This window comes from Pipistrellus kuhlii, unplaced genomic scaffold (genome assembly GCF_014108245.1).
Source record: "Pipistrellus kuhlii isolate mPipKuh1 unplaced genomic scaffold, mPipKuh1.p scaffold_m20_p_86, whole genome shotgun sequence".
Classification (NCBI taxonomy): domain Eukaryota; kingdom Metazoa; phylum Chordata; class Mammalia; order Chiroptera; family Vespertilionidae; genus Pipistrellus; species Pipistrellus kuhlii.
Genome location: NW_023425591.1, coordinates 161,857 through 183,177, shown reverse-complemented (window position 1 = coordinate 183,177; position 21,321 = coordinate 161,857). Strand labels below are relative to the sequence as shown.

Sequence of the window (21,321 nt, the reverse complement as noted above, 5' to 3'; positions counted from 1 at the left end):
TGATGACAGCCAGAGCCCCCTCCGCTCAGACCGCATGGTGGCCACGTGAGGCAGGTGAGCAGCATGAGCCACACTGCAGGCCAGCGGGTGCGTGGCTCCAGGCTCACACCTGGGTTTATGGGAAGACAATTGTCCAGAACATGAACAGTGTGACCCCTCAGGCCGCGCCCATAACCTCAGGGCCACGGGGGACAACCTAACTCCCTGGGCTCAGCCACCACGTGTCATCACAGTCATCACCGGCTGTGAGGAGGGGCTGCTGCAGCCTGAGCCCCACGGATGGTGCTCATGGGGCCTTTGGCGGAGGGTGACCTCCCCACTAGGGGGTGCGGAGACCTGGGCGTGCCTCTCCCCACCAAGTGAGGACCAGGAGGAGGCCCTTCACCAGGCACCGCCTCACAGCACCGGGCCTGGACCAGCAGCCTCCAGCGCTGTGAGAACCGGTGAGGCGCTCAGACACCGTCTGCAATGCCATCACAGCATCCATCCGTTACACACGCCTGAGGCAGAGGGTAAGTGAGGAAATCGCACAGGGCCCGGCATGGAGCCTGGCGAACAGCCAGCAGCGCGGGGCGGGGTGGGGAGGGCCTCTGAGCGGGCGGCGAGCAGAGCCCGCACTGCGCTGGCTCGCTGTGGAACAGAGCCCACAGCTGGTCCTCAGGCCAGAGGAAACCAGGTGGAAACATCCCACAAGGCAAGGACCCGGGACGGCAGCCACTCGGATCCGCTTCTTTCAGAAGCGTAACCGGTTACTCCTTCCAGCGCTGCCCACTGGGCAGAGAGGCACTCCGCCTCTCGGAGCGTTGGAAACCTGCGCACAGCCCAGCGTCCCAGAGTCGCCTCAAGTACACTGTGCCTCCTAGACAGCGCCCCTGCCCATGAGCCGAAGAGCTTGGGTCCTGGGAAGCCCCACACCTGTCCTGTCTCCTGCCACTGCCTGACGCTACCAGTCTGTTGTAATTAGCTGAACCTCAGAAGCTGGAGCTGGCTTTATAGTTAACATGAAAGGAAATGGTACCAGCCACCACCAGGGGTAGTGGCGACTACAGTGACCACATGACCACAGCAACCACAATAACCATAGCAACCATGGCACCACATGACCAAACAACTATGGAACCACATGACCACAGCAACCATGGCAACCATGGTACCACATGACCACACAACCATGGACCACATGACCACAGCAACCATGGCACCACATGACAACACAACCATGGAACCACATGACCCCAGCAACCATGGCACTACATGACCACACAACCATGGCAACAATGGCAACCATGGAACCACATGACCATAGAACCATAGCAACCATGGAACCACACAACCATGGCAACCATGGAACCACACAACCATGGCAACCATGGAACCACATGACCACATAACCACATAACCATGGAACCACATGACCACACAACCATGGTAACCTCAGCAACCATGACAGCCATGGCACTCATGGAACCACTTGACCACAACAACCACACGACCCTACTCCTCGGCTGCTCGGCGGCTCACCTTCGTACAGCCAGTCGCTGAGGCCGTTGTAGATGACGTCCTCCTTCCCCGTGGAGACCACGCGGATGGCCTGCTTCCCCACGTGAGCGCAGTAGTAGATGTTGTTCTCAAAGATGAATATCTGGTTTGGGAAGACAAAACACAGCGTTAACCCAGGAGGTGGCCCTGGGGAGGCTGCCCTTAAAAAGCCTGAACCAGCGTGTGGTTTCTGGTTTCCTGGGCATTTATCTGGCAAACACGTCGTCTCAGGACCCGTGGGCTCACCCACAGCAGAAAGAACCTGCGTTTCAGGTGAATCGGGACTCGATCTTCTCACAGAAGCGACATAGCACACCCACCGTTCTCATTCTCCAGGATGGCAGCCTGTCGCCTGAGGCTTAGGTACATTGACAACAGCGCATCGAGTGTCTTAGCAGTCACCTTTCCCTGACATTGACCGGGGCTGAGGAAGGAAATCAGGGTCTACACTCTTCACACTCAGCAGCACTGCTCAGTGGCCCGGCTCTGTGCACAGTGACCGATGAGGGAGACTCGACCCGCTTGCATTCTACCCACAACCTGTGAGAAAGATGAACTGAAGGAAGACGTTCCCGTGGTGATGGGAACATAACACAGGGCTCCGAGCTTAGGCCAAAGGACAGGAAAGGATCCCTGAGAGAGAGACTGAGCAAACTTTACTGTGGAAAATATACATGACATTTTATCATCTTAACCGTTCCCCATTCGGTGCTGTCGGTGCACCCACATTGCTGCCTGGCCACCAGCACCGTCTCAGACCTCGTCCTCATCCCCAGATGAAACCCCGTCCCCAGGAAACACCAGCCCCTTCCCCTCGAGCTCCCGGCTCCCACCCGCTCCCTGTGGCCGTGGCTCTGGGGCCGGGACCTGTGTGAGTGGAGCGCACAGCGCTGTCCTCTCATGGCTGCCCTGCACCCACGCCCTCAGACCCGTGGTGGAGGGGGTCAGAGGCCAGTGATGTTAAGCTGGGACCTGCATGAGCAGCAGGTGGAGAGGGGCTGGGAAGGTAGATCCCACAGAAGAAATCGCTGGAGAGAAAAGCAGAGGTGGGCGTGGGCATTACTATAATTTTTATTATATAGATTTTTTGTTTTTTGTTTAATGTCTTCAGTGTATTCACACAGCCCTGCAACTCTTCTCCCCACTGACAGCTGTCAGTCTGTTCTCTGTGTCTGTGAATCTATTTCTATTTTGTTTGCCTGTTTTTATTATGTTCCCCATGTGGGTGAAATCCCTCGTACTTGTCTTTCTGCCAGTGGCTTATTTCACCTGGTTTTGATTCACCAAGCCCAAAGCCTGCCCTCGCTCCCAGGCATCACAAGGACCCCAGGCGCCAGAGCCCTGCCTCTTAACAGGCGTCTTCAAACTACGGCCCGCGGGCCAGATGCGGCCCGCAGAGGAGTCTGATCCGGCCCGCCAGGTTTTTTGGGCAGTGAGCGCAGCCGAGGTGTTACAGTAGGAATTAGTAGTTCATATAGTCCGGCCCTCCAGCTCTCTGAGGGACCGTGATCTGGCCCCCACTTTAAAAAGTTTGAGGACCCCTGCTTGCAACCTGGTGAGGGAGCAAAATTCTGAGCCGAGGTCCACGTGCCCTTGGGCCCGTGCTGTTTCTGTGACTGTCACCGCCAGGCTCTCGACGAGGCCTGGTAGAACCCCAAGGCAGAATCTCCTGCAGCAGGGAACACAACGCCTGGTTCAGGGCCGCGTGCCTGGTCGCGGCCACCGTGTGGCCCCAGATGTTCCGTCTCCCTTGCCCTGGGCGCCTGGCACAGCAGCCAACCTCAGGCGTGCAGGTGGACGAGGAGAACGGGGGTGCATTTGTGGCTGTGGCTCCCCAGGGCGTGTCTCCTAGTTGGTGCTTCCTGGGGGTCCCAGAGGCTATGCCCTGGGCTTGGGGAAGCACAGGCAGGCAGATGCCATGCCCACCTCTGGGGCCCTCTGCCCAGTTGTCCCAGGCATTGGGCTGGGAGGACTGACTGCATGGCTGTCCGGGCAGTGGGCTGGGAGGACTGGCTGGTGGCTGTCCGGGCAGTGGGCTGGGCAGATGGCTGGTGGCTGTCGGGCGGTGGGCTGGGCGGACTGGCTGTGTGGCCGTCGGGCGGCTGCTGTGTGGATTCCTCGGGAGAGGCACCCCAGCCCCGTGCTGCATACACTCCCTGTCCGTGTGCTCTGTCTTGGGGACGCTGAGTTCAGAAGCGCTCTTGGTGGACAAGCCCCCGCGGTGTTTGCCACAGCCCCTGCCCGGCGGGAATTCTGTCTTCATGGGAGTAAAGGTGCTACAGAGCCATTACAGGGGAGGTGGCCAGCACCCAGGGGCACACAGGAGGGAGCACTGGGCTTCTTGGAGTAAAGCTGGCCTGGAGCGTCCGCAGGGTGGCTGCCTCCGACATGGCACCGGCTGCAGGGCGCCAGCTCTGCCAGCGAGGAGCCGCCGTCGCCACGGAACACAGAACAGTAAAAGCCACAGCCCACCGGCTGCAGACAGCACGGGACCAGGAAGGCACTTGCTGCGCTGACGGCTTCCTGTGCACACGTGCTGGGGGGTAAGGTATACAAACGGCGTTAATAAAATGAGGCCCAGTCCCGCAGTTTCCGTCAGAAACGCCTTCCCACACCTGAGCCTGCCTTTCAGGAAAGACCAGAGTTCATTTACCTGCACCCGGTTGTTCTGTGTCTGTTACCATAACAATGCCACTCTGTGCAGCTTTGAACACACATTTCTATGGATTTCAGAGAGGAAGGAAGCAAGAGATGGAAGCATCAATGGTGAGAGAGAATCTTCGATCGGCCGCCTCCTGCATGCCCCACACTGGGAACTGAGCCCACAACCAGGGGCTGTGCCCTGACAGGAATCGAACCGTGACCTCCTGGTTCATAGGTTGACGCTCAACCCCTGAGCCACCCTGCTCATCTTTTTATACCGCGGTTAGTGCCAAGATTCATTGCTTGCCAAACGCCATCTTCTGACTTGCCAAAAGCTGTGGCTCTGACCGTCTCAGGACCATCCCGGTGCTCTGCTCCCTCTCGGGGCCCTCCCTGTGCCTGTCGGTCATATGGGCACCCTCGCCTCAGTCTGAAAGCAGGTCCCTGGGTCAGTGGGTGATTACCACTCAAAGCATAACCACCCGTCCCAGACTAGAAGACACAGTGACCCACGCTGGGCATCCCCTGCTCCTCGGCAGTGAAGGCACCCCCAGCCTTCGACTCCCTCGCCCCTCTGCCAAGGCAGCACCCCCCCCCCCCCCATCTTCCCAGCCCTCCTGAGGGAGGGCCTGTAGGACGGTGGGCAGTCCTCCTCCCAGGGCTGGGCTGGAGGGAGCTGTGGGCAGCCTCACCCTCTCCTGTGCTGGCGTCCCAGTGTGGACGCTGGTCTGACCCTGGCCCTCGGCATAGCCCGGCTGGGGCAGGGGGTGCGTGGCAGCCCTCCTGGCAGCGTGCCGAGGCTTTGGGTCACAGGCCTGTGCAGCTTTGGGCTCAGCAGCCTGGACCTGGCACCACCTGGAGGAGCCACAGGGCATCCTGAGACCTGCGTCTCTGCCCACCAGGGGGCGCGGGTAGGCTGGCAAAGCTCTGGCCTTGAAGAGCCAGGGCGGTGGTGGACATGCCCCCCACACCCACGTCCCCTTTCGCCCCTAGAGATGGAAACCGGAGCCTTCGGCACCACTAACTCCAACACCCACGCTGTGAGACTCGCAGCAAAAGGGTCCCCTTTCCTCTGCAGTCCCTGGGGGGGAGGGGGGCCCCTGCGGGCCTGGGGGCTCAGGCTGCCCAGGCTCCTCCACGGCAGCATCGCCCTGTGCCAGCCTAGCTCTAGGCCTGAGTTGCCTGCCCCAGTCCCCCCCCCTCCCTCCTCCGCAGCTGCGGGTCCTGCCTGATGGCACAGCCAAGGTCCTTTGGTTAAACGACATCAGTAAGGCCATACAAACGCCGGTTATGCCCTCCTGCAGCCCCGGGGGCCGCTCTGACTCCGGGTCGGAGGAAAGCGAGGCCCAGGGAAGGTGACTCAGCAGTCTGGCCCTGAACTGGGGTTGGGATGGTATACTGATCGGGCATTTTATCCCAACCCCCAATTCATTTTATCCCAACCCCCAATCCAGGTGCCCAGTCCAGGGTCTGGCTCTGATGCCCTCCGGGCACCTCAGTGACCGTGTGGCTGCAGCCTCAGGGCTTTAGTCACAAACAACCCGGGCCCCTGTCACTGGGCATCCAAACGGGGACCCTGGCAGCGGACAGAGGTGCTCTTTGAATTTCCCAGGGCGACAGGTGCAAATCTCGCAGCCCAGGGCTGGCCATGCCGGGCGTGCGGTCACGGTCATCCTTCCTCCCACGACCTGCTTTTAAGCCCCCCCCACCCGCTGCTGAGTGGGGCCTGTGGCCTGGGGCCCCTGCCAGTCGCAGGCCATGAGCCACCTGGGCAGAAGCTGCCTCCCATCCAGCTCACCCCGGCTCAGGGCACACACCTGCTCCATGGGCCACATCTGCCTAGCCGTGCGGATTAATGGGCGTGCCCGGCCTGGAGCACCTGGGTCTGGCCAGCCACCAGGGCCTGTCCCTGCCAGTGCTTCCTCAGGTCACTCAGGAGCGAAGGGCCCTCACTCAGGGCTAGGCTAGCGACCTCCCCAAGCCTGGCTGGTGCCCCCATTCAGTGCCGGGCTGCCCACGGCGGCCTGAGGTCCCCTGTCTCCTCCCCCTGCCGCCTGTCTGGCCGGCGGAGACCCCGCAGACAGGTGGGCAGGAACATCAGCCTTCCTTTCTCACAGTCTGGAGGCGGGAAGTCCGGGCCCTGGTGCCAGCAGGTGGGTGTGGTGAGGCCACATCTGGGCTCACAGCCAACAGCCCGTCTAGTGTCTGCTCTTGGAAGGGCACTAATCCCATTCAGGAAGGCCACACCCTCCTGACCTAATCACCCACAGGCCGGCCTCCAGCGCCAGCACAGTGGGGTTAGGACTCGCCACGTGACTTTGGGGGACACACACAGTCCACAGTGGGGCTTCTGTCCTGCTCTGCAGAGCCCCCCACACCTCGCAGTGGCCTCGTCTCATTCATTCTCTCTCACTCACAAAGCACCGAGTCCCGCTGTGCGATTCAGTAGGCTATTTAATCTGCACTGCAGCCAGCACTTGTCTCATTTCCTTTGTTTTAAAAAACGGGAGATAAAACTTTCGTTTCTAATATTCTGTAATAACTGCTTAGATTATGCCATACATCTATGTCCTGTCCAATAATGAATCCCTGAGGCCACGATAACGTTCCCTCTGTCTTTATCTCGTACGAACACTGGCACAGCGCTGGGTGAGCACGGCTTGTGCTGCTAGTGCGATGCATCTGCGCTCTTGGTCCCCAACTGGTACCCTCACAGCCTTTCAGCTCCCGCCTCCTACCCTGCACCTCGGAGCCCGAGCAGCAGGCCGCCTGGCCCCGTGGACCACCCGGGCCTGCGCAGCCCTGCCCTGAGCCTCCTGGGAGGGATGCTGCCCACTCAGACTGCAGCCCCCATGCAGGGAGCCCAGGGCAGCGAGCTGAGCCCCAAAGTCTCCGTGCCTCCCCTCATTTCCAACCATTGCACCCCCTCTTTCCTCAATGCCACTGCTGACCATGGACCCCGAGGGTGTAACCTTCTGAAATGTTGTCCAATGTGGCAGTCTCCGTGGTGTTTAAAAGCACACTAGCAGCCCTGCCCACGAATCTGTGTGCCAGTAGGTCGCTGCCGCTCAACCCCTCCATAGCTCGCTGCCCTGCCCCCTCCTGTAGCTCTCTGCTTCCCGCTTGTAGTTCACTGCCCCACCCTCCGGCAGATCCGTGACCCCGTCGTTACGTCTCAGGGCACAATGGGTGATTAGCATATTCCTCTCTTACTCTATAGGATTAGGAGCAGGTAGGAACAGGTGACTTAACGGACTCACAAGGGGAGGTTAGGTGAGTGCTCAGGGATCATGTGGGTGTATGCATGTGCATGCGTGTGCTTGGGGGAAGGGTGGAGATGTGTTGACTGGCAGATGAGGCCTAAGGACTGGGAGGCAAAGGAGGTGCCCCATGCCCTCTAGCATCATCCTCGAGAGTGGAGATTATGTCTATACGTCCCCATCTCCACATCTTACACACATGCAAACATGGGCCTTCATGCCTGTATGTGCACACATATACGCACTACTGTGAATTCTGGGAGGGTGTTTTAGGAAAGTCCCTCTGTTTTTTTGCTCAGGTTTAGCCAGAACCTTCTACACTCATAGTAAGGCACAGGACTGTGACATGTCCCATGTCCATGTCACATGGGGAGAGGGATGCCAGGAGGTGCCCACTTATCTGATGTCACAGGTCAAGTCTTGGCACTGACAGACGGACTTCTCTGAGGGATGGCGTGGCGCTCAGAGTGCGGCCGTCAGCTGCCGTGCTCTGTCTGGTTCACAAGAGGCCGGAGGCCGTGAGCCGCGCAGCCGGGCGCCCCTGGACGCGGGCCAGGCGAGCAGGACGCCCTGGGCTCAGCAGCTGGGTGTGGACTGCTTCGTGTGCAGCCGCGTGTGCTGCTCCGCACGAGGCTCGGGAACCAGAGCTCTCAGTTCCAGCAAAGTGAGCACACGCATTATTGAGGCAAATCTCAAAAGTCTTATAACGTCAGTCAGGAGGCGTTGCTTGGAATGTCACTGCGTGCGGAGGGCGACCTGGGGGAGACTTAGGAGAGCTGACGGGGAGCCTTCTCCCACCGGGCCCCCCTCTCCCTGGGACCAGCTGCTGCCCAGTGAGGGTGGCTGCACAGCACTGGCATGAAACGCAGACACCATTGCCTCTCAGAGACTCTGAGGAGCCAAACCACCGGTCTTTAACTCGTCAGAGACCTCCTGAGGGGCAGGATCAGCCATTAGTAGAAAAACAGAGGAGAGGGAGCAGTTCTTTTTAAAGAAGGTATTTTTCATTTTAATGTGTTTTTATTGGGTTTGAGAGAAAGGAACATTGATCAGTTGACTTTCACATGAACCCTGACCAGGGATGAAACCTGAAACTGGTGCCTGTGCCCTGAGGGACCTAAACCCGTGACCTTTCTGGGCATGAGACCGCGCTGCATCTGCGGGGCCCATCCTGAGGGAACGGCCGCATGAAGAAGTGAGAAGATGGCGTTGAGGTAACAAGCTTTCAACGCCCTGAACCCTGAACTCACCAGGCAAGTGCACCTCACGCAGAATCTGCAGCCACTCCTGGAACCACACGCATCCTAAGCGGAAAGCCCAGGTCCTCAAAGCCTGAAGAACCGCCTGCGTGCTGTGGCTCAGCGCTGAGCGATGGCCCTGCTCCCAGAGGCCATAGGTTTGATCCCCGGTCACGGCACAGCCGGGGTAGAGGCTTTTGGCACCCAGAAGGGGGTGTGCAAGAGGCAGCCAATAGATGTTTCTCTCTCTCTCTAAATTTAGTAAAACCATATTTGAAAAATAAAAAAGAATGACCTCATGCATCTTGCTGCTTTCCACCTGGCCTGGTGCTAAATGACTTCCTCTCCACGCACTGAACATGTTTTCTGCACCGGAGGGCAAATTTCAGAGACAAAGGCTGAGCCAGACGAAGAAGGGACATGGTGGGGATCCCACCTGGACTAGGACAACAGCCAGTATTTGTTGCCTGCCAACCACGTGCCTTGTACAGTCACCACGATGTGATTTATGATGAGAATCAATCCCAGCGTGTACTAATTACAAGAGTTTTACCAAAAGCTTGGGGAGCTCAGCATGTGACTCCCCCCAAACCTGAATAGGACTGTTAGCTGCCAGACAGCTCAGGACATTTATTGCCTCCTGTTGGCCAAACACCTGAGCAGCTGTAGGCTATTCCCCAAACTGACAATGTGTCTGTAATTCTTTGAAACCCTACCCTTTGAAGTGTATATTTCCATCTTGCCTCGGGACAAATTGTGCTGAATAAAAGCAAGGGTCCTTGGTCAAGGAGTAGAGCCTTCTTGCTCCTTCAGCTGAAGCTCCTCTGACCCCCAATGCCTCTCAAAACTATCCTTTGTCCACGGACTCCCCCTTAATCATCTGTGCAGCCCTTTCTCCAGAATGCTGACCCCTTTGTAAGGCTGGGAAAAGGACCCTGGCAGATTTACTTGTCTGTTTCCTCAGATTCTTCCAAGAACCATTCAAACTAGGTCTCCTGGCCACCCTCCTGTCGTGGACGAGAAAGCTGACCCTGACGTTTCAAGGGCAGAAGAGCTAGTAGGGTTGCCTGGCTCCAAAGTCTGTTTTTCCATTCTGCCATTTTCTCACCATCGGAGCCAAAGCTATTATATCCTGGTCCGGACTCCAGCTGCTATCAGATTTCTCCTCCCACGTCAGTGGCCAGGGAGGGAACAAACCTTTACGGCATCCAGGAAGGCAGGAGGCCTAGGGGCTGCTCCAGGAGCCTTCCCAGCACCCTGAGGTCCTTCTACCCTCTACAGAGGGGACACCGAGGTCAGGGGTCACCAACATGCACTGGGAGGGGCGGGCCGTTCCTGCTGGGGTGCTTCTTCACGGCCAGTGCTTCCCAAGGTGGTCACCCAGCAGCTGCCCTGTTGTATGAACCGGGTCCCCAATGGCAGGGAAGGAAAATCGGGGGATAGATGCATGCCCAGCAAGGGTGCTTGCTGTCAATCACACCTGGGAAACAGGTCATCGGCCAGAATGGGTGTGGCCACTGCAAGGGTGAGAAATTTGGGATAATTGATGCCCTAGAGAAAGGAGTCCACTCTTGTTCTTTCAGCCCCTTTGATGCTCCGACGAGCTCTGCTGAGTTACCCACATGGCCCACGCCCTGGGGACCCCACAGCAATGACTGATGGGCTGCAGCCACCTGATGCTGAGCTGGCCCGGCTCCAATGGGGAAGGCCGCTGTGGACTCTGGCTTTGCATCTAGCTCCCCTAAACCAGCCACACGGCTTCTAGAATTGGACCCAGGGATGTGGGACTTTGGAAATGGAGGGTGTATGTTGTGGCTGGCAAGACCCTGTAGAGGCAGGGCTCCAGATGGCCAGTAAGACCCTGTTGAAGCAAGGCTCCAGGTCAGGGAAGGAACGAGCAACCAGACCCACAACAAAGAATGTAGCATGCTACGCTTTAGCTAAGCATAACTGTTAGCCATAAAATAGTTCTGTTGCAAGGCTCAACCCCCAGGCAGGCATGTCCTGTTTCTAGTAGCCGCAAGGCAGGACAAACAGACCACACCAGGTCAAACAGAGAGTGCTTAAGCTGAAAATAACTCCCCACCCCAGGTGTTGTATAAACTTTAAATGTTACTGTACTAGTGGACTTTTTCTATAACTTATAACTGACATTTCTTTGTTGAAACTTTAGCCAATCATGATCTGCCAGGCATCCCTAAGAAGGGGATAAAAGCAGCATGCTTAGAGTGGGTCGGGGCTCTTGTTGCTCGCCGCTGTGTCAGTTGAGACAGGAGCCTGGACTCGAGTTCGTAATAAAGGCTTCCTAAATTCCAATGTGGCTGACTGGTGGTCGTCATTCTCGGGTCGCCTACTACATGTAATTCCACAGAAATAACGCTTTCTGTCATATCCCATCCTTCCATGGGGGCCTCCGAAATGCTCATTCCAGCGGCACCCCAAGGCCCCCCACTCCCACTAGCCAGCGGGAAAGAGCAACAGCACTTTTCTCTGATAACACCACTGCCTGCAGGATTTGCCGCAGGATGGAAGTATCCCTGCTGCTTTTATTTACTTTATTATTATTATTTTTTTAAAGTTTCCCTTTTAATGTGACCAAGTGCCATTCACACATTTTCCATTAGACTATAGAGGAGCTCCATGGTCTCGGCAGGGGTGGTCGGCACAGAGTGAGCAAAGCTTGAGCAAGATGTCTTAGCAATCCCGCCCAGTTCTGCAGCCATTTGCCGAGGCGCACACCCTCCTCGCCAGGAAGGCGGTGAGCAGGGTCGGCAGCAGGCAAAGCCCTCTCCCGACCTGTAAGCCCACGTTTGAGAGAGAGAGAGGACATGACGGTCTGAATTACATTCCAAGGGAAACCACAGATACATTATTGCAACTTAGTGAGTTTAAGCAAGGCTGTTGGATAAACAAATCAATATAAAAAGTCATCTGCACCCTGGCTGGTTTCGCTCAGAGCATTGGCCTAAGGACTGAAGGATCCCTGGTTTGATTCTGGCCAAGGGCACATGCCTGGGTTGTGGGCTCGATCCCCAGTAGGGGACATGTAGGAGGAAGCCAATCAATGATTTCCTCTTATCATTGATGTTTCTGTCTCTCCCTCTCCCTTCCTCTCTGAAATCAATAAAAGCATATTTTTTAAAAAGTCATCTGCAATTCTATGTGCCAGCAAATATAGAGTGAAAAAATACATTAAAAAACACACAGATAAAATAGCCCCTAAATTATCCAATACCTAGGAATAAATTGAAATAAAATATTTGTAAGAAATTTATAAAGGAAGTTATAAAACTTTAGTGAAAGACATGTTTTGAAAAAGTAAATAAATGTGCAAATATGATATGTATTGGAAACTTCAATGACTGAAGTTTATAAGTTCTCCCTGAACTGATGTATACATTTAATGCAATTTCAACCAGTTCCCCCAAAGTGCCTTTAAAATGACTGAACCAACCTGTTTTAAACTCTGTGTGTTTATGTACATGTGTGTGTGTGCACATACAAACACGTGTGCAAAGTGCCGGAGACAACACGACAGCCCCTGTGAACACGGCGGGGGGAGCGTCCCAACGCACACGTCCAGTCCAGAGACAGCCTGCCTGTGTGAACGCCAGTCCTGCCCCCCGTTATGCTATTGTAACTGAGGATGTGTGTCTGTTTCAGGGACAGACCCAGAGCAGCGGAGCACAGCCAGGGTCTGAGCCAAATGACACGGAGGAGCGCGGTGAGCAGTGCTGAGGATGGACCGGGAGAGGGGCCCCTCCATGCAGGCTCGACAGCTGCTGTTCCCATGACAAGTAAGTGTTAAGGCCGGTCGGTGCCGGGCATCAGGATGTGCTTGTGGAAGATAAACCACAAGAACGTTAGAAGGGAGTGTAAGACAGTATCTGTGTGTGTCAGGACAGGAAGTTTTTAAAAAGACGTGCAAAATGCAAATAAATTTGATTTCACGGAAAATACCTTTTCCTACGAAAGTATATAAAAATGAGAGTGAAAAGACAAGGTATAAAGGAAAATACTGGCAATAATAAAATGGACAAATGATTAGAATGCCGATATGAAGACATGATGCCTGCCAAAAAGAAAGACCAACAACCCTGAAGAGAGCAGGTGAGAGGCGGGCACAGGCCTTTATGGAGGATTAACAGGAAGGTTAATCTCTGAGAGGAATTAGCCCATAGTCATCACACGTATGCAAATTAAACAGGCGCCTGTGTGCCAGGAGGTGTGAGCACAAGTGATCTGCAAGTGAACTTAAACGGTACCTAGAGTCTGGCTGGTGTTCTCAGTGGGCATCAGCCCGGGCACAGCGGGTCTCCAGTCCTGTTCCCAAAGAGCAAGTACCTGGGTTACAGAACTGATCCCCTGCCCTGGTTGGGATGTGTCTGGGAGGCAACCAATCCCTCTGTCTCTCTCACATCAATGTGTCTCTCTCCCTCTTCTCCTCCCTTCCACTCTCTAAAATCAATGGAAAAAATGTCATCAGGTACAGATTAACATAAAAATAAAAATAATAAGGTTAGGATGTTACAAAATTATATACTAGAGGCCCAGTGCACAAAATTCATGCATGGGGGTGTGTCCCTCAGCCTGGCCTGCACCCTCTCCAATTTGGGTCCTGGGACCCCTTGGGGGATGTCCAACTGCTGAGATTGGGCCTAAACCGGCAGTCAGACATTCCTCTAACAAAGCAGGACATGTAGCTCCTAACAGCTCGCCTGCCAGTGTGCCTGATCACCCTTAACCACCTCTGCCTGCTGGCCTGATCGCCCCTAACTGCCTCTGCCTGCCAACCTGATTGCCCCTAACCACCTCTGCCTGCCAGCCTGATTGCCTCCAACTGCTCTCCCCTGTTGGCCTGATCGCCCCTAAATGCCTCTGCCTCGGCCCCCACCACCATATCTTTGTCCGGAGGGATGACCAGAAGATGTCTGGAAGATGTCCCATCTGATTAACATATCACCCTTTTATTAATAAAGATAACTAGAGGCCCGATGCATGAAATTTGTGTAAGAGTAGGTCTTCCTTCTCCTGGCTGCTGACACTGACTTCCCTCCAGCACCCGGGACCCAGGCTTCCCTCCGGCACCCGGGACCCGGGCTTGCCTTGCAGCCCAGCTTTGTCAGGAAGGTCATCCGGTCAAAGGGACGTCTGGTCTAATGAGCATATTACATTTTTATTATTATAGATAGTATTCAGATGATATAGTATGCATCTCAAATAAACAAACAAAAAAAACACACAGGTCAATGGAAAACAAAAAGACATGCTTAGGTCACCCTTGGGGAAGGGACCTCCTCTAAGAGGCTGCCCCGAGCGTGAGCCCCCTTCCCCATACTCTCGGGCAGCCTGCGGGAGGGGTGCTGTGTTCCCCGGGCTCAGTGTCTTATCGGGAGCTCTGACCACCCCTTTCTGGAGCCCGCTGAGAATCAGAGGGGAGTATCTGGGCCAGGGCCGCCGCTGCTTTTGGGGTGCCAGTCCGGAGAAAGGTGGGGAGGCAGATAATGTCACCAGGGCCGCCCGGGAAGCAGCCACCTGTAGGCACCGAAGCAAAGAGCTTCTATCGGGGGGCCTGGAGTTCGCACCCCGTCACTCACAGCGACAATGCGCTTTCTGTGTGCAGGGCGTGTAAGAGGTTCTTAAAGACTTTTCACAGATGAGAGCTCATCTGGTCCTGAGATAAGTTGTTTGGCCTTTTCAGCCACGGGGCTGAGCTCAGACACACTCTCTGCAGAGTCGGCGGTGGACGCGGGTTTCGGTTCTGACAGCGTCACTGGGACGTGACCTGGGAGGGTTACGTCTCTTGTTCTGAACTGTAACTTCCGCGCTGCTGAACGGAGACACGGAGAAGAGAAGACAACGCATTCTAGGTGACTAGCTTGGCGAGGGGCGTGTGGCGTGGGGAGCCCTGCCTATGGGGTGCTTGCTGTCAGTTACTGTGTCCCATCGGATGCGGCCACGTGGCCACAGCTCCCTGCTCGACCCCTGCGCCTGCTGGCTCAGGGTCTGCCCTCCTGTGCAGGCTGGTTGGAGAAAATAACTCCACATCTGCCCAATGCTGCGAGAAATCTATGCACGTGCCCCTTCCCCCCCGGGGCTGGGAGAAAGAGGACAGCAGCTCCAGGTGTCCTGGCCTTCGCTGAGGGCGTGAGCGCCAGGGCCACGGTGCCTGCTGACCGAGCAGGCACACCGCCTTTGGATAGCGCCATTCCCCTGGAAACACTCTGACCCCTGGCAATTTGTGTGTCATACAGTCCTCCGTTCCAGGCCTGGCATTAGAGATGGACTCGCACGGGCTCCTGCTTGTGAAGTCGGAACCGCGACCACCAGGCTGTGACATTCAGGGAAGGGCCCCGGTCCCTGCCCTTCTGCCAGCCTCTGGGCTGAGAGGGTGCCCAGCCCGCCTTCACCCAAAGGACGGGAAGTGCGGGGCCCGGCCCGGCGGCGGTCTTTGTGAAAGCTCCTGTCGCCGAGCTAGAACCTGTTAGTCTACCACCTGGCACTGCGACCCTGCGCCCAGCGGGCACCGGCTGAGCCCCCTCCAGGCCGCTGCAGGGCTGCCACGGGGGAGGACGGCACACGATGGGTACCGTGGCATCTCCTCTGTCACCAGGACATGCAAGGCCGAGCGACCGGCTGCTCTTCAGGCCAGCTTCTTTGCTCTGACTCCTATTTACCATCCAGATCCCACTCAATGGGACATGGGGTGAGGTCTATGCTATGCAGCCACGGGTGGTGCCAAGGCAGGTGCCACGGCAGGTGCGACGGCAGGTGCCAAGGTGAGGGTCTGTGCACTTCCTCCATCGGCAACGGCCACTTCCCTTACCCACGGAAGGGTTACTTTACGCTTTTATTATTCTGTGCCTTTTAGTGGGAAGATTTTTGGAATCAACTAATCTGGTAACACGGCAACTCAGGAACATGAAAGACAGAATTGGCTACGCGAGTCCCTGTGAGCCTGTCCCGGGGCGACGGGGTTCACCGGACGGAGCAGGGGTGACTCGCGTTCACAGGACATTTCAATGACTCGCTTCCCTCCGTAGCTGCCGCTCTCAGCTGGTTTAAAGCAATCTGAGCGGTGCCGCCATGCAGGAGATCAGGCCAATTAAATAACGCATGTGCATGCAATTATCATTTTTTAAGCCGGGAAGTTTACTGGAATTTCACGGAGCCTGCACGTGAACATGACATGATGGGTGATTATGACTTGTGTGGTGTCTCAAAGGTTAAGACTTAAGGGAGGGAGGCAACAAGCTGGCTACAGTGGCCGGCCAGCTGACTGCTGCAGGAGGTGGACATGCAGAACAATACAACACAGGAAGCGGGGTTCATGCTCACGTCAGAAGCGGTAGCCGACGTAAGCCGAGGGCACTGTGCCCTGCCTGAGCGCCTCCTCAGCCTTTAGAGCGAAGTCCTGTCACTGATGGCAGGTCTGCCAGGCTGGAGCCAGGGGTGCCCAGGAGGAGATGCTCAGGAGCTCAGTCTCCAGGGAAGCCGAGGAGGTGTGCCCACAGGGGGAGGGGTGCAGGGCGGAGCAGGGGAGGAGGTGGCAGACATGCCGAGGGTCTCCTGCCCAGTCCTGGCCTCCAGATGAGGCCGTGGGGAATGTCCTGCAGACAGAGAGGACTCAGCCAAAATCTGCAAGGCAGGAGCCTGGCCCAGGCAGAGGGGGGTGGGGTGGGGATGGGTGGAACTGAGCGTGCTCTGGGTGAAGGACAGGAAGTACAGAAGTGCTACAGTGACCAGGGGGGGCATTTGGGTCCTCAGCCAGGGAAGGGAGCCCGGGAAGGGGAGGGGTGCAGGGCTATCCCACCACCTGCGGCGGGGAAGACCTGACAGAGGAACACGGACAGGCCCCTCCGAGGTGGAGGGAGACCATTGGGGCACATGAGTAGGTTCTGGGGGGCATCAAGCAGGCAGCTGCCCAGAAATCCAGAGGCGAGGGGCTGGGGCATGGAGAGGAGCGGATGGGTCCTCATAACCTCAAGGCCATCGGTTGGTTCCCAGGACTGGTGGTGGGTCCAGCTGGCCGAGAAGCCAAGGGTGTCAGTTTCCTGACTGGGGCACGCAGAGACAGTAGCATCACCGGGTAGCGGTACTTGCAGGCGGAGCCAGAGCATGCGTGGTGGGAACAGCAGTGAGGTCAGGGAGGGAGAAGGGGTCTGGGTGCTCTGTGGAGTGGGCGGGCCTAGCAGGGTGGCACCCGGGGCGGACACAGGTCAGGTCTGGGCTGCAGGCTCAGATGGGCACCCCAGCGGGAGAACGGAGCTGGTATGCTGGCTGGACGCTGTGATTTACACTCTCCAATCAGTCCCAGCGAGGAAGCTGTCAAACATAATTCTCGCTGTGAATGGCCGTTGAAGCCATTAGGTAAGTGATTAGGTTTCCAAATTGAAGAACAAACAGAAAAATCAATTCACTAATTTGCTAACTGCTCATTAGAAGCGGAAACAGCTGAACTAGATTTCAGCCATGGTGTACATAAGAATACACATGGTCTAAAATAAGCAAAACTGCGTCTGTCTCTTTTCAACTCATCCATTGATCACCTAAGCTCACCTGTGTCACGTTCTATCATGAGTGGACCCTGTGTTCCGGAGTCAGATGAGGACAATGAAGCCTCATGGGCTGTGGGAGCAGCCAAGTCCCCGGGCAGAGACATCCATGTCAAAAGGGAAGTTGTATGACTTTCCAGTACTGATAACTGATCTGTAATGATCCACGAGGGCTAACAAAATGCTACAAATGCCATGGCCAGTGTGGCTCAGTGCTTGGAGTGTTGGCCTTTATACTGAAGGATCTTGGGTTTGATTTCCCAGTCAAGGATGGTGCCTGGGTTGCAGGAGGCCACTGATAAACATCTCTGTTGAATCCATGTCCTTTCTCTCTCTCTCTCTCTCTCTCTCTCTCTCTCTCTCTCTCTCTCTCTCTCTTCCACTCTCACTAAAAAGAGACCAATGTAAAAATATCCTCAGAGGAGGATCAACAAAAAACAAACAAACAAAAAACAAACAACCAACCAAGGAGGGAACCCCCAAATGCTACCAAGGAGGGGTCCTGGGAAGTCTGTTGAAAAGAAAAGGCTGGAAGAATCATCTGCAGATAATGGAAAAGCTGTTGCTCAATGTCTCCCAAAGTTCTAGGAGCCTCTTGTTTCCAGGGTTTTCCACCTGCCTCGGGATGTGCACCTGGACGCAACGGCGAGGGCTGGGCCGTGAGGGCTGGGCCGTGAGGGCGGGCACACAGACCGCGACTGCCTCTGAGTCCAGGTGGGACAAGAACAGGGGTGCTCTCACCCTGACATTCCCGTGGAAAGCAGGGAGTCCCTGCTGTTCAGCCAGAAGGCTCAGCCCAGCCCGTTCTCCCTGACACGTTTTCCTGGGAAAACTCACATCTTCGATTTGAGATCATCCAGAGCAGAACAAACACTACGAAAAAGTGTCTGACTCAAACATCCTTACTCCCTCCCAGGTGTTGCTCAGAATTTGACTAAATTTGGCCAAGTTCACTAAATATCAGCCACATTGGTAGTAACATTTTCTGGGTGATAACATCAAGTGCTGCCAATTCCCATGGATTTTGGACCTTCTGCCCATAAACCTGACACTTAATTCCATCTTCCCTCCCGATAGCATCCATCTAACGAGCATTTGTTGCGAACTCGAGCTCTGCTGTTCAGAGCCACGGCCGGCCACGGACATCCAGGCGAGTGGAAAACACCCTCCCTGACAGCTGCCCCAGGTCTGAGAAATAGTCACCAGAGGTGAACGAGCCGCAGTAACAAGCCAGAGACGGCGGCGATGAACCGTTTCCGTCACTGAGACGGACAGCGTGAAGAAAAAGTTTAGCAGAAGAAAAAGTCACAGTTATTCCACGCAGACGAGGAGATGGGGCCGTTCCTGGGACATTTTCCAACTGGGAGACATTTTAGGAATTATGACAAAGAGGTGCCCCCTCCATCCAAATGGGAGATGTGCACAAGTCAGTCCATAACAGTCCGTTTTGGGCAGAGAGGGGGTTCTGAGCAGACCCCAGGCCCGGGAAACCCTCCGGCCACGCAGTCCGGCCCCGGCCACGCTGGAGAGAGGGGTTTGCCCAGGCTCCAATGCCGCTGTGGCCTCCGCCTCCATCCTCACGCCCTCAGTCATTCTGGTTTATGGCTGCTTTGTTCCATGACCTACGGGATCCACCATTAAAGGCCCTCCTTTTTCCTGCAGAACTCCGGTCCTGCTTTTAAACCGCATTTGATAGATTACCCTGAAATTCTCTAATCTAATTCGCTCAGGCTGATGCGGGCATCCGTCTAAATTAGATTCTTCCGTAGAGACAACAGGCTGCTCCCTCACAATGGAATTAGGGGGCCGTGAGGAAGAGGGACCAATGCCACAGCAAGGTCAGGCCGGGGTTCCAGCCCTCAACCCCCCTTTTCCTCACTTTGGCGTCCAGGTGAGTCCTGGGAAGTCTCTCTGAGGTCTGCACTCGGACCAGGGAGGGGGCCCTTTGGCAAGCGCTGCCCTGGCCCACTGCGCTGTCTCCTGAGGAATGTGCTTGCTGGGCCCCAAACACCGTCCCCCCCAGGGGGCATGAACGCATGTCTGTTGAGTGGAATTCCTGAAACTCATGGCTGAGAACAAATCTCTTTTTCTTTTTAATATTTTTGTTTTGTTTACAGCAGTTTTATCTATAATTGCCCAAATTTGGAAGCAACCAAGGTGACCTTCAATGTGTGAATGGATGAACAAATTATGACACCCAGACAATTAAATATTTAGTGCCAAAAAGAATGGGCCATAAAGCTGTGAGAAGACACAGAGAAACAGGTGCATATTGCTGTGACAGAAGTGACTGTGAAAAGGCTGCGGTATGATTCCACTGTATGACATTTTGGAAAGGGCAAAGCTATGGCTTCAGTGAAAATATCAGGGTCAGGGATTGGGAACAGGGAACGTCAAATAGGAGTACAGAATTTTAGGGCATATAAATTTTAGGGCATATAATGAAACTATATGGTTCCATAATAGTGGACACACCTCTATACATTTGTCAAACCTCATAGAAATTAAAACACAAAGAGTGAACCCTAATGTCAACTATAGGCTTTCAGTGATAACGACAGGTCAATGTAAGTTCAACAAATGTACCATTCTGGTGCAGGCTGTGGGTAGTAGGGGACATGAAGGGCGGGGGAAGACAGAATTTGGGAACTCTTACTTTCTGCTCAATTTTTCCAAAAGCCTTAAAACGATTTAAAAAATCTATTAATTAAAACAAAACTATATTCTACACAGCTGAACACCTGAAGCAGCAGTGGCAGGCACCTTTTGGCAAACAACCTCCAGTACAGAATCCAAACATCCACATCAGGGCTTGAGGCATCGGGACGCTGAGGGTCCAGGCAGAGCACAGCCAGTGCGGGACACAGGTTAATTCAGCTGTGAGCTCTCCACCACTTCTGTATGGGGGCGTTCAAACCAGGTTACCTTCTCTTCCTCATCTTAACTAATTTCTCCATCATCCTTTCATTCCTGTGAACACAGTCAGGGCATAGCATGTGATCTCCTAGGTCTGGGGATGGGAAAGTCCAGGCTGGTAAAAGTAAGAGGGAAATCACCTTCATGGGAGCGTCAGGCACCCAGGGCTGACTGCGCAAAACTGCAAGAGAAGCCAACCCTTTCTGTTCGCCAAGAGATGCCTGCCATGGACCACACAACAGCAACACCGACGTTCACAGCAGAAATCCTCCCCAGAAATAGGGGTGCCATGTGCATTCACAGCCTTAGATAGTGAGTTCTTGGCCTCGCTGCCAACATGGCCCCACGAGCTGAGTTATCACTTCTGCTGCCTGGCCACGTCAGCTGTGCGAGTCCTTCCTCTCTCACTCAACTGATGACTTTCTGACCCCTTGCTCTCGATCGGTTTCCCCAAGCATGCCTGCAACGTGGCCTCTTCTGGTGTTTCAGCTACACTCTTTACCCGGCCTCCATGCTTCTCATTCACTTGTTTGTTTATTTGTTTGTTTGTTTCAAAACAAGCATGTTCCCTGAGCCTCTGATAAACCTCTATTTTCCTACCATCAGTACTCAATTCAGTTGTTGGCACCAGTTTTGCAAAATGTTGTGACACACTTTATTAAATGACTAGAGGCCTGGAGCATGAAAATTCATGCACTCGGGGGCTCTCTCAGCCCAGCCTGCACGCTCTCACAATCTGGGACCCTCAGGTAGGGTCCATCCCATTGCAGCATGGCTCTGGTCCCTGGAGCCTGCGGGTGGGGAGAGGGGCCAAGATTCCCAGATCACAGCATGGCTCTGGGTCCCCAGAGCCTGTGGACAGGGAGTGGGACCCAGAGGCCAGACTGATGGCAGCATGGCTCCATTCCCAAGCTCCCTCCTGCCGCTGCGCTGCAGGTAGCTGGGACCCGGGACTGACTCCTGCCGAGAGTGGCTGGGACCCGGGACTGACTTCCACCATGTCAGCCAGGACCCTAGCCTGGTGTTCAGTCATCCATCCGGATGTTAAGGTCCCTGGCTCTTTATATATTTGGATGGCTAAGTGGTCGGCAAGGGAAAGACTGGCTTTGGGCAATCTTTGAGTTGTTCATTCATTTGAGGAAGATTAACTTTCTCGTTTGTCCTGGGCGC

At 55.2% G+C, this 21,321-nt stretch overlaps 1 protein-coding gene across 1 annotated transcript in view; it reads right to left on the bottom strand.

The window, feature by feature from the left end:
- Positions 1–21,321, bottom strand: part of DPP6 (dipeptidyl peptidase like 6) — a 223,780-nt gene that overhangs the window by 58,879 nt on the left and 143,580 nt on the right. Inside the window, exon 8 of the mRNA XM_036425830.2 lies at positions 1,522–1,642. Within this exon, the coding sequence (XP_036281723.1) occupies positions 1,522–1,642 (121 nt within the window). The remainder of the gene's footprint in view (positions 1–1,521; positions 1,643–21,321) is intronic.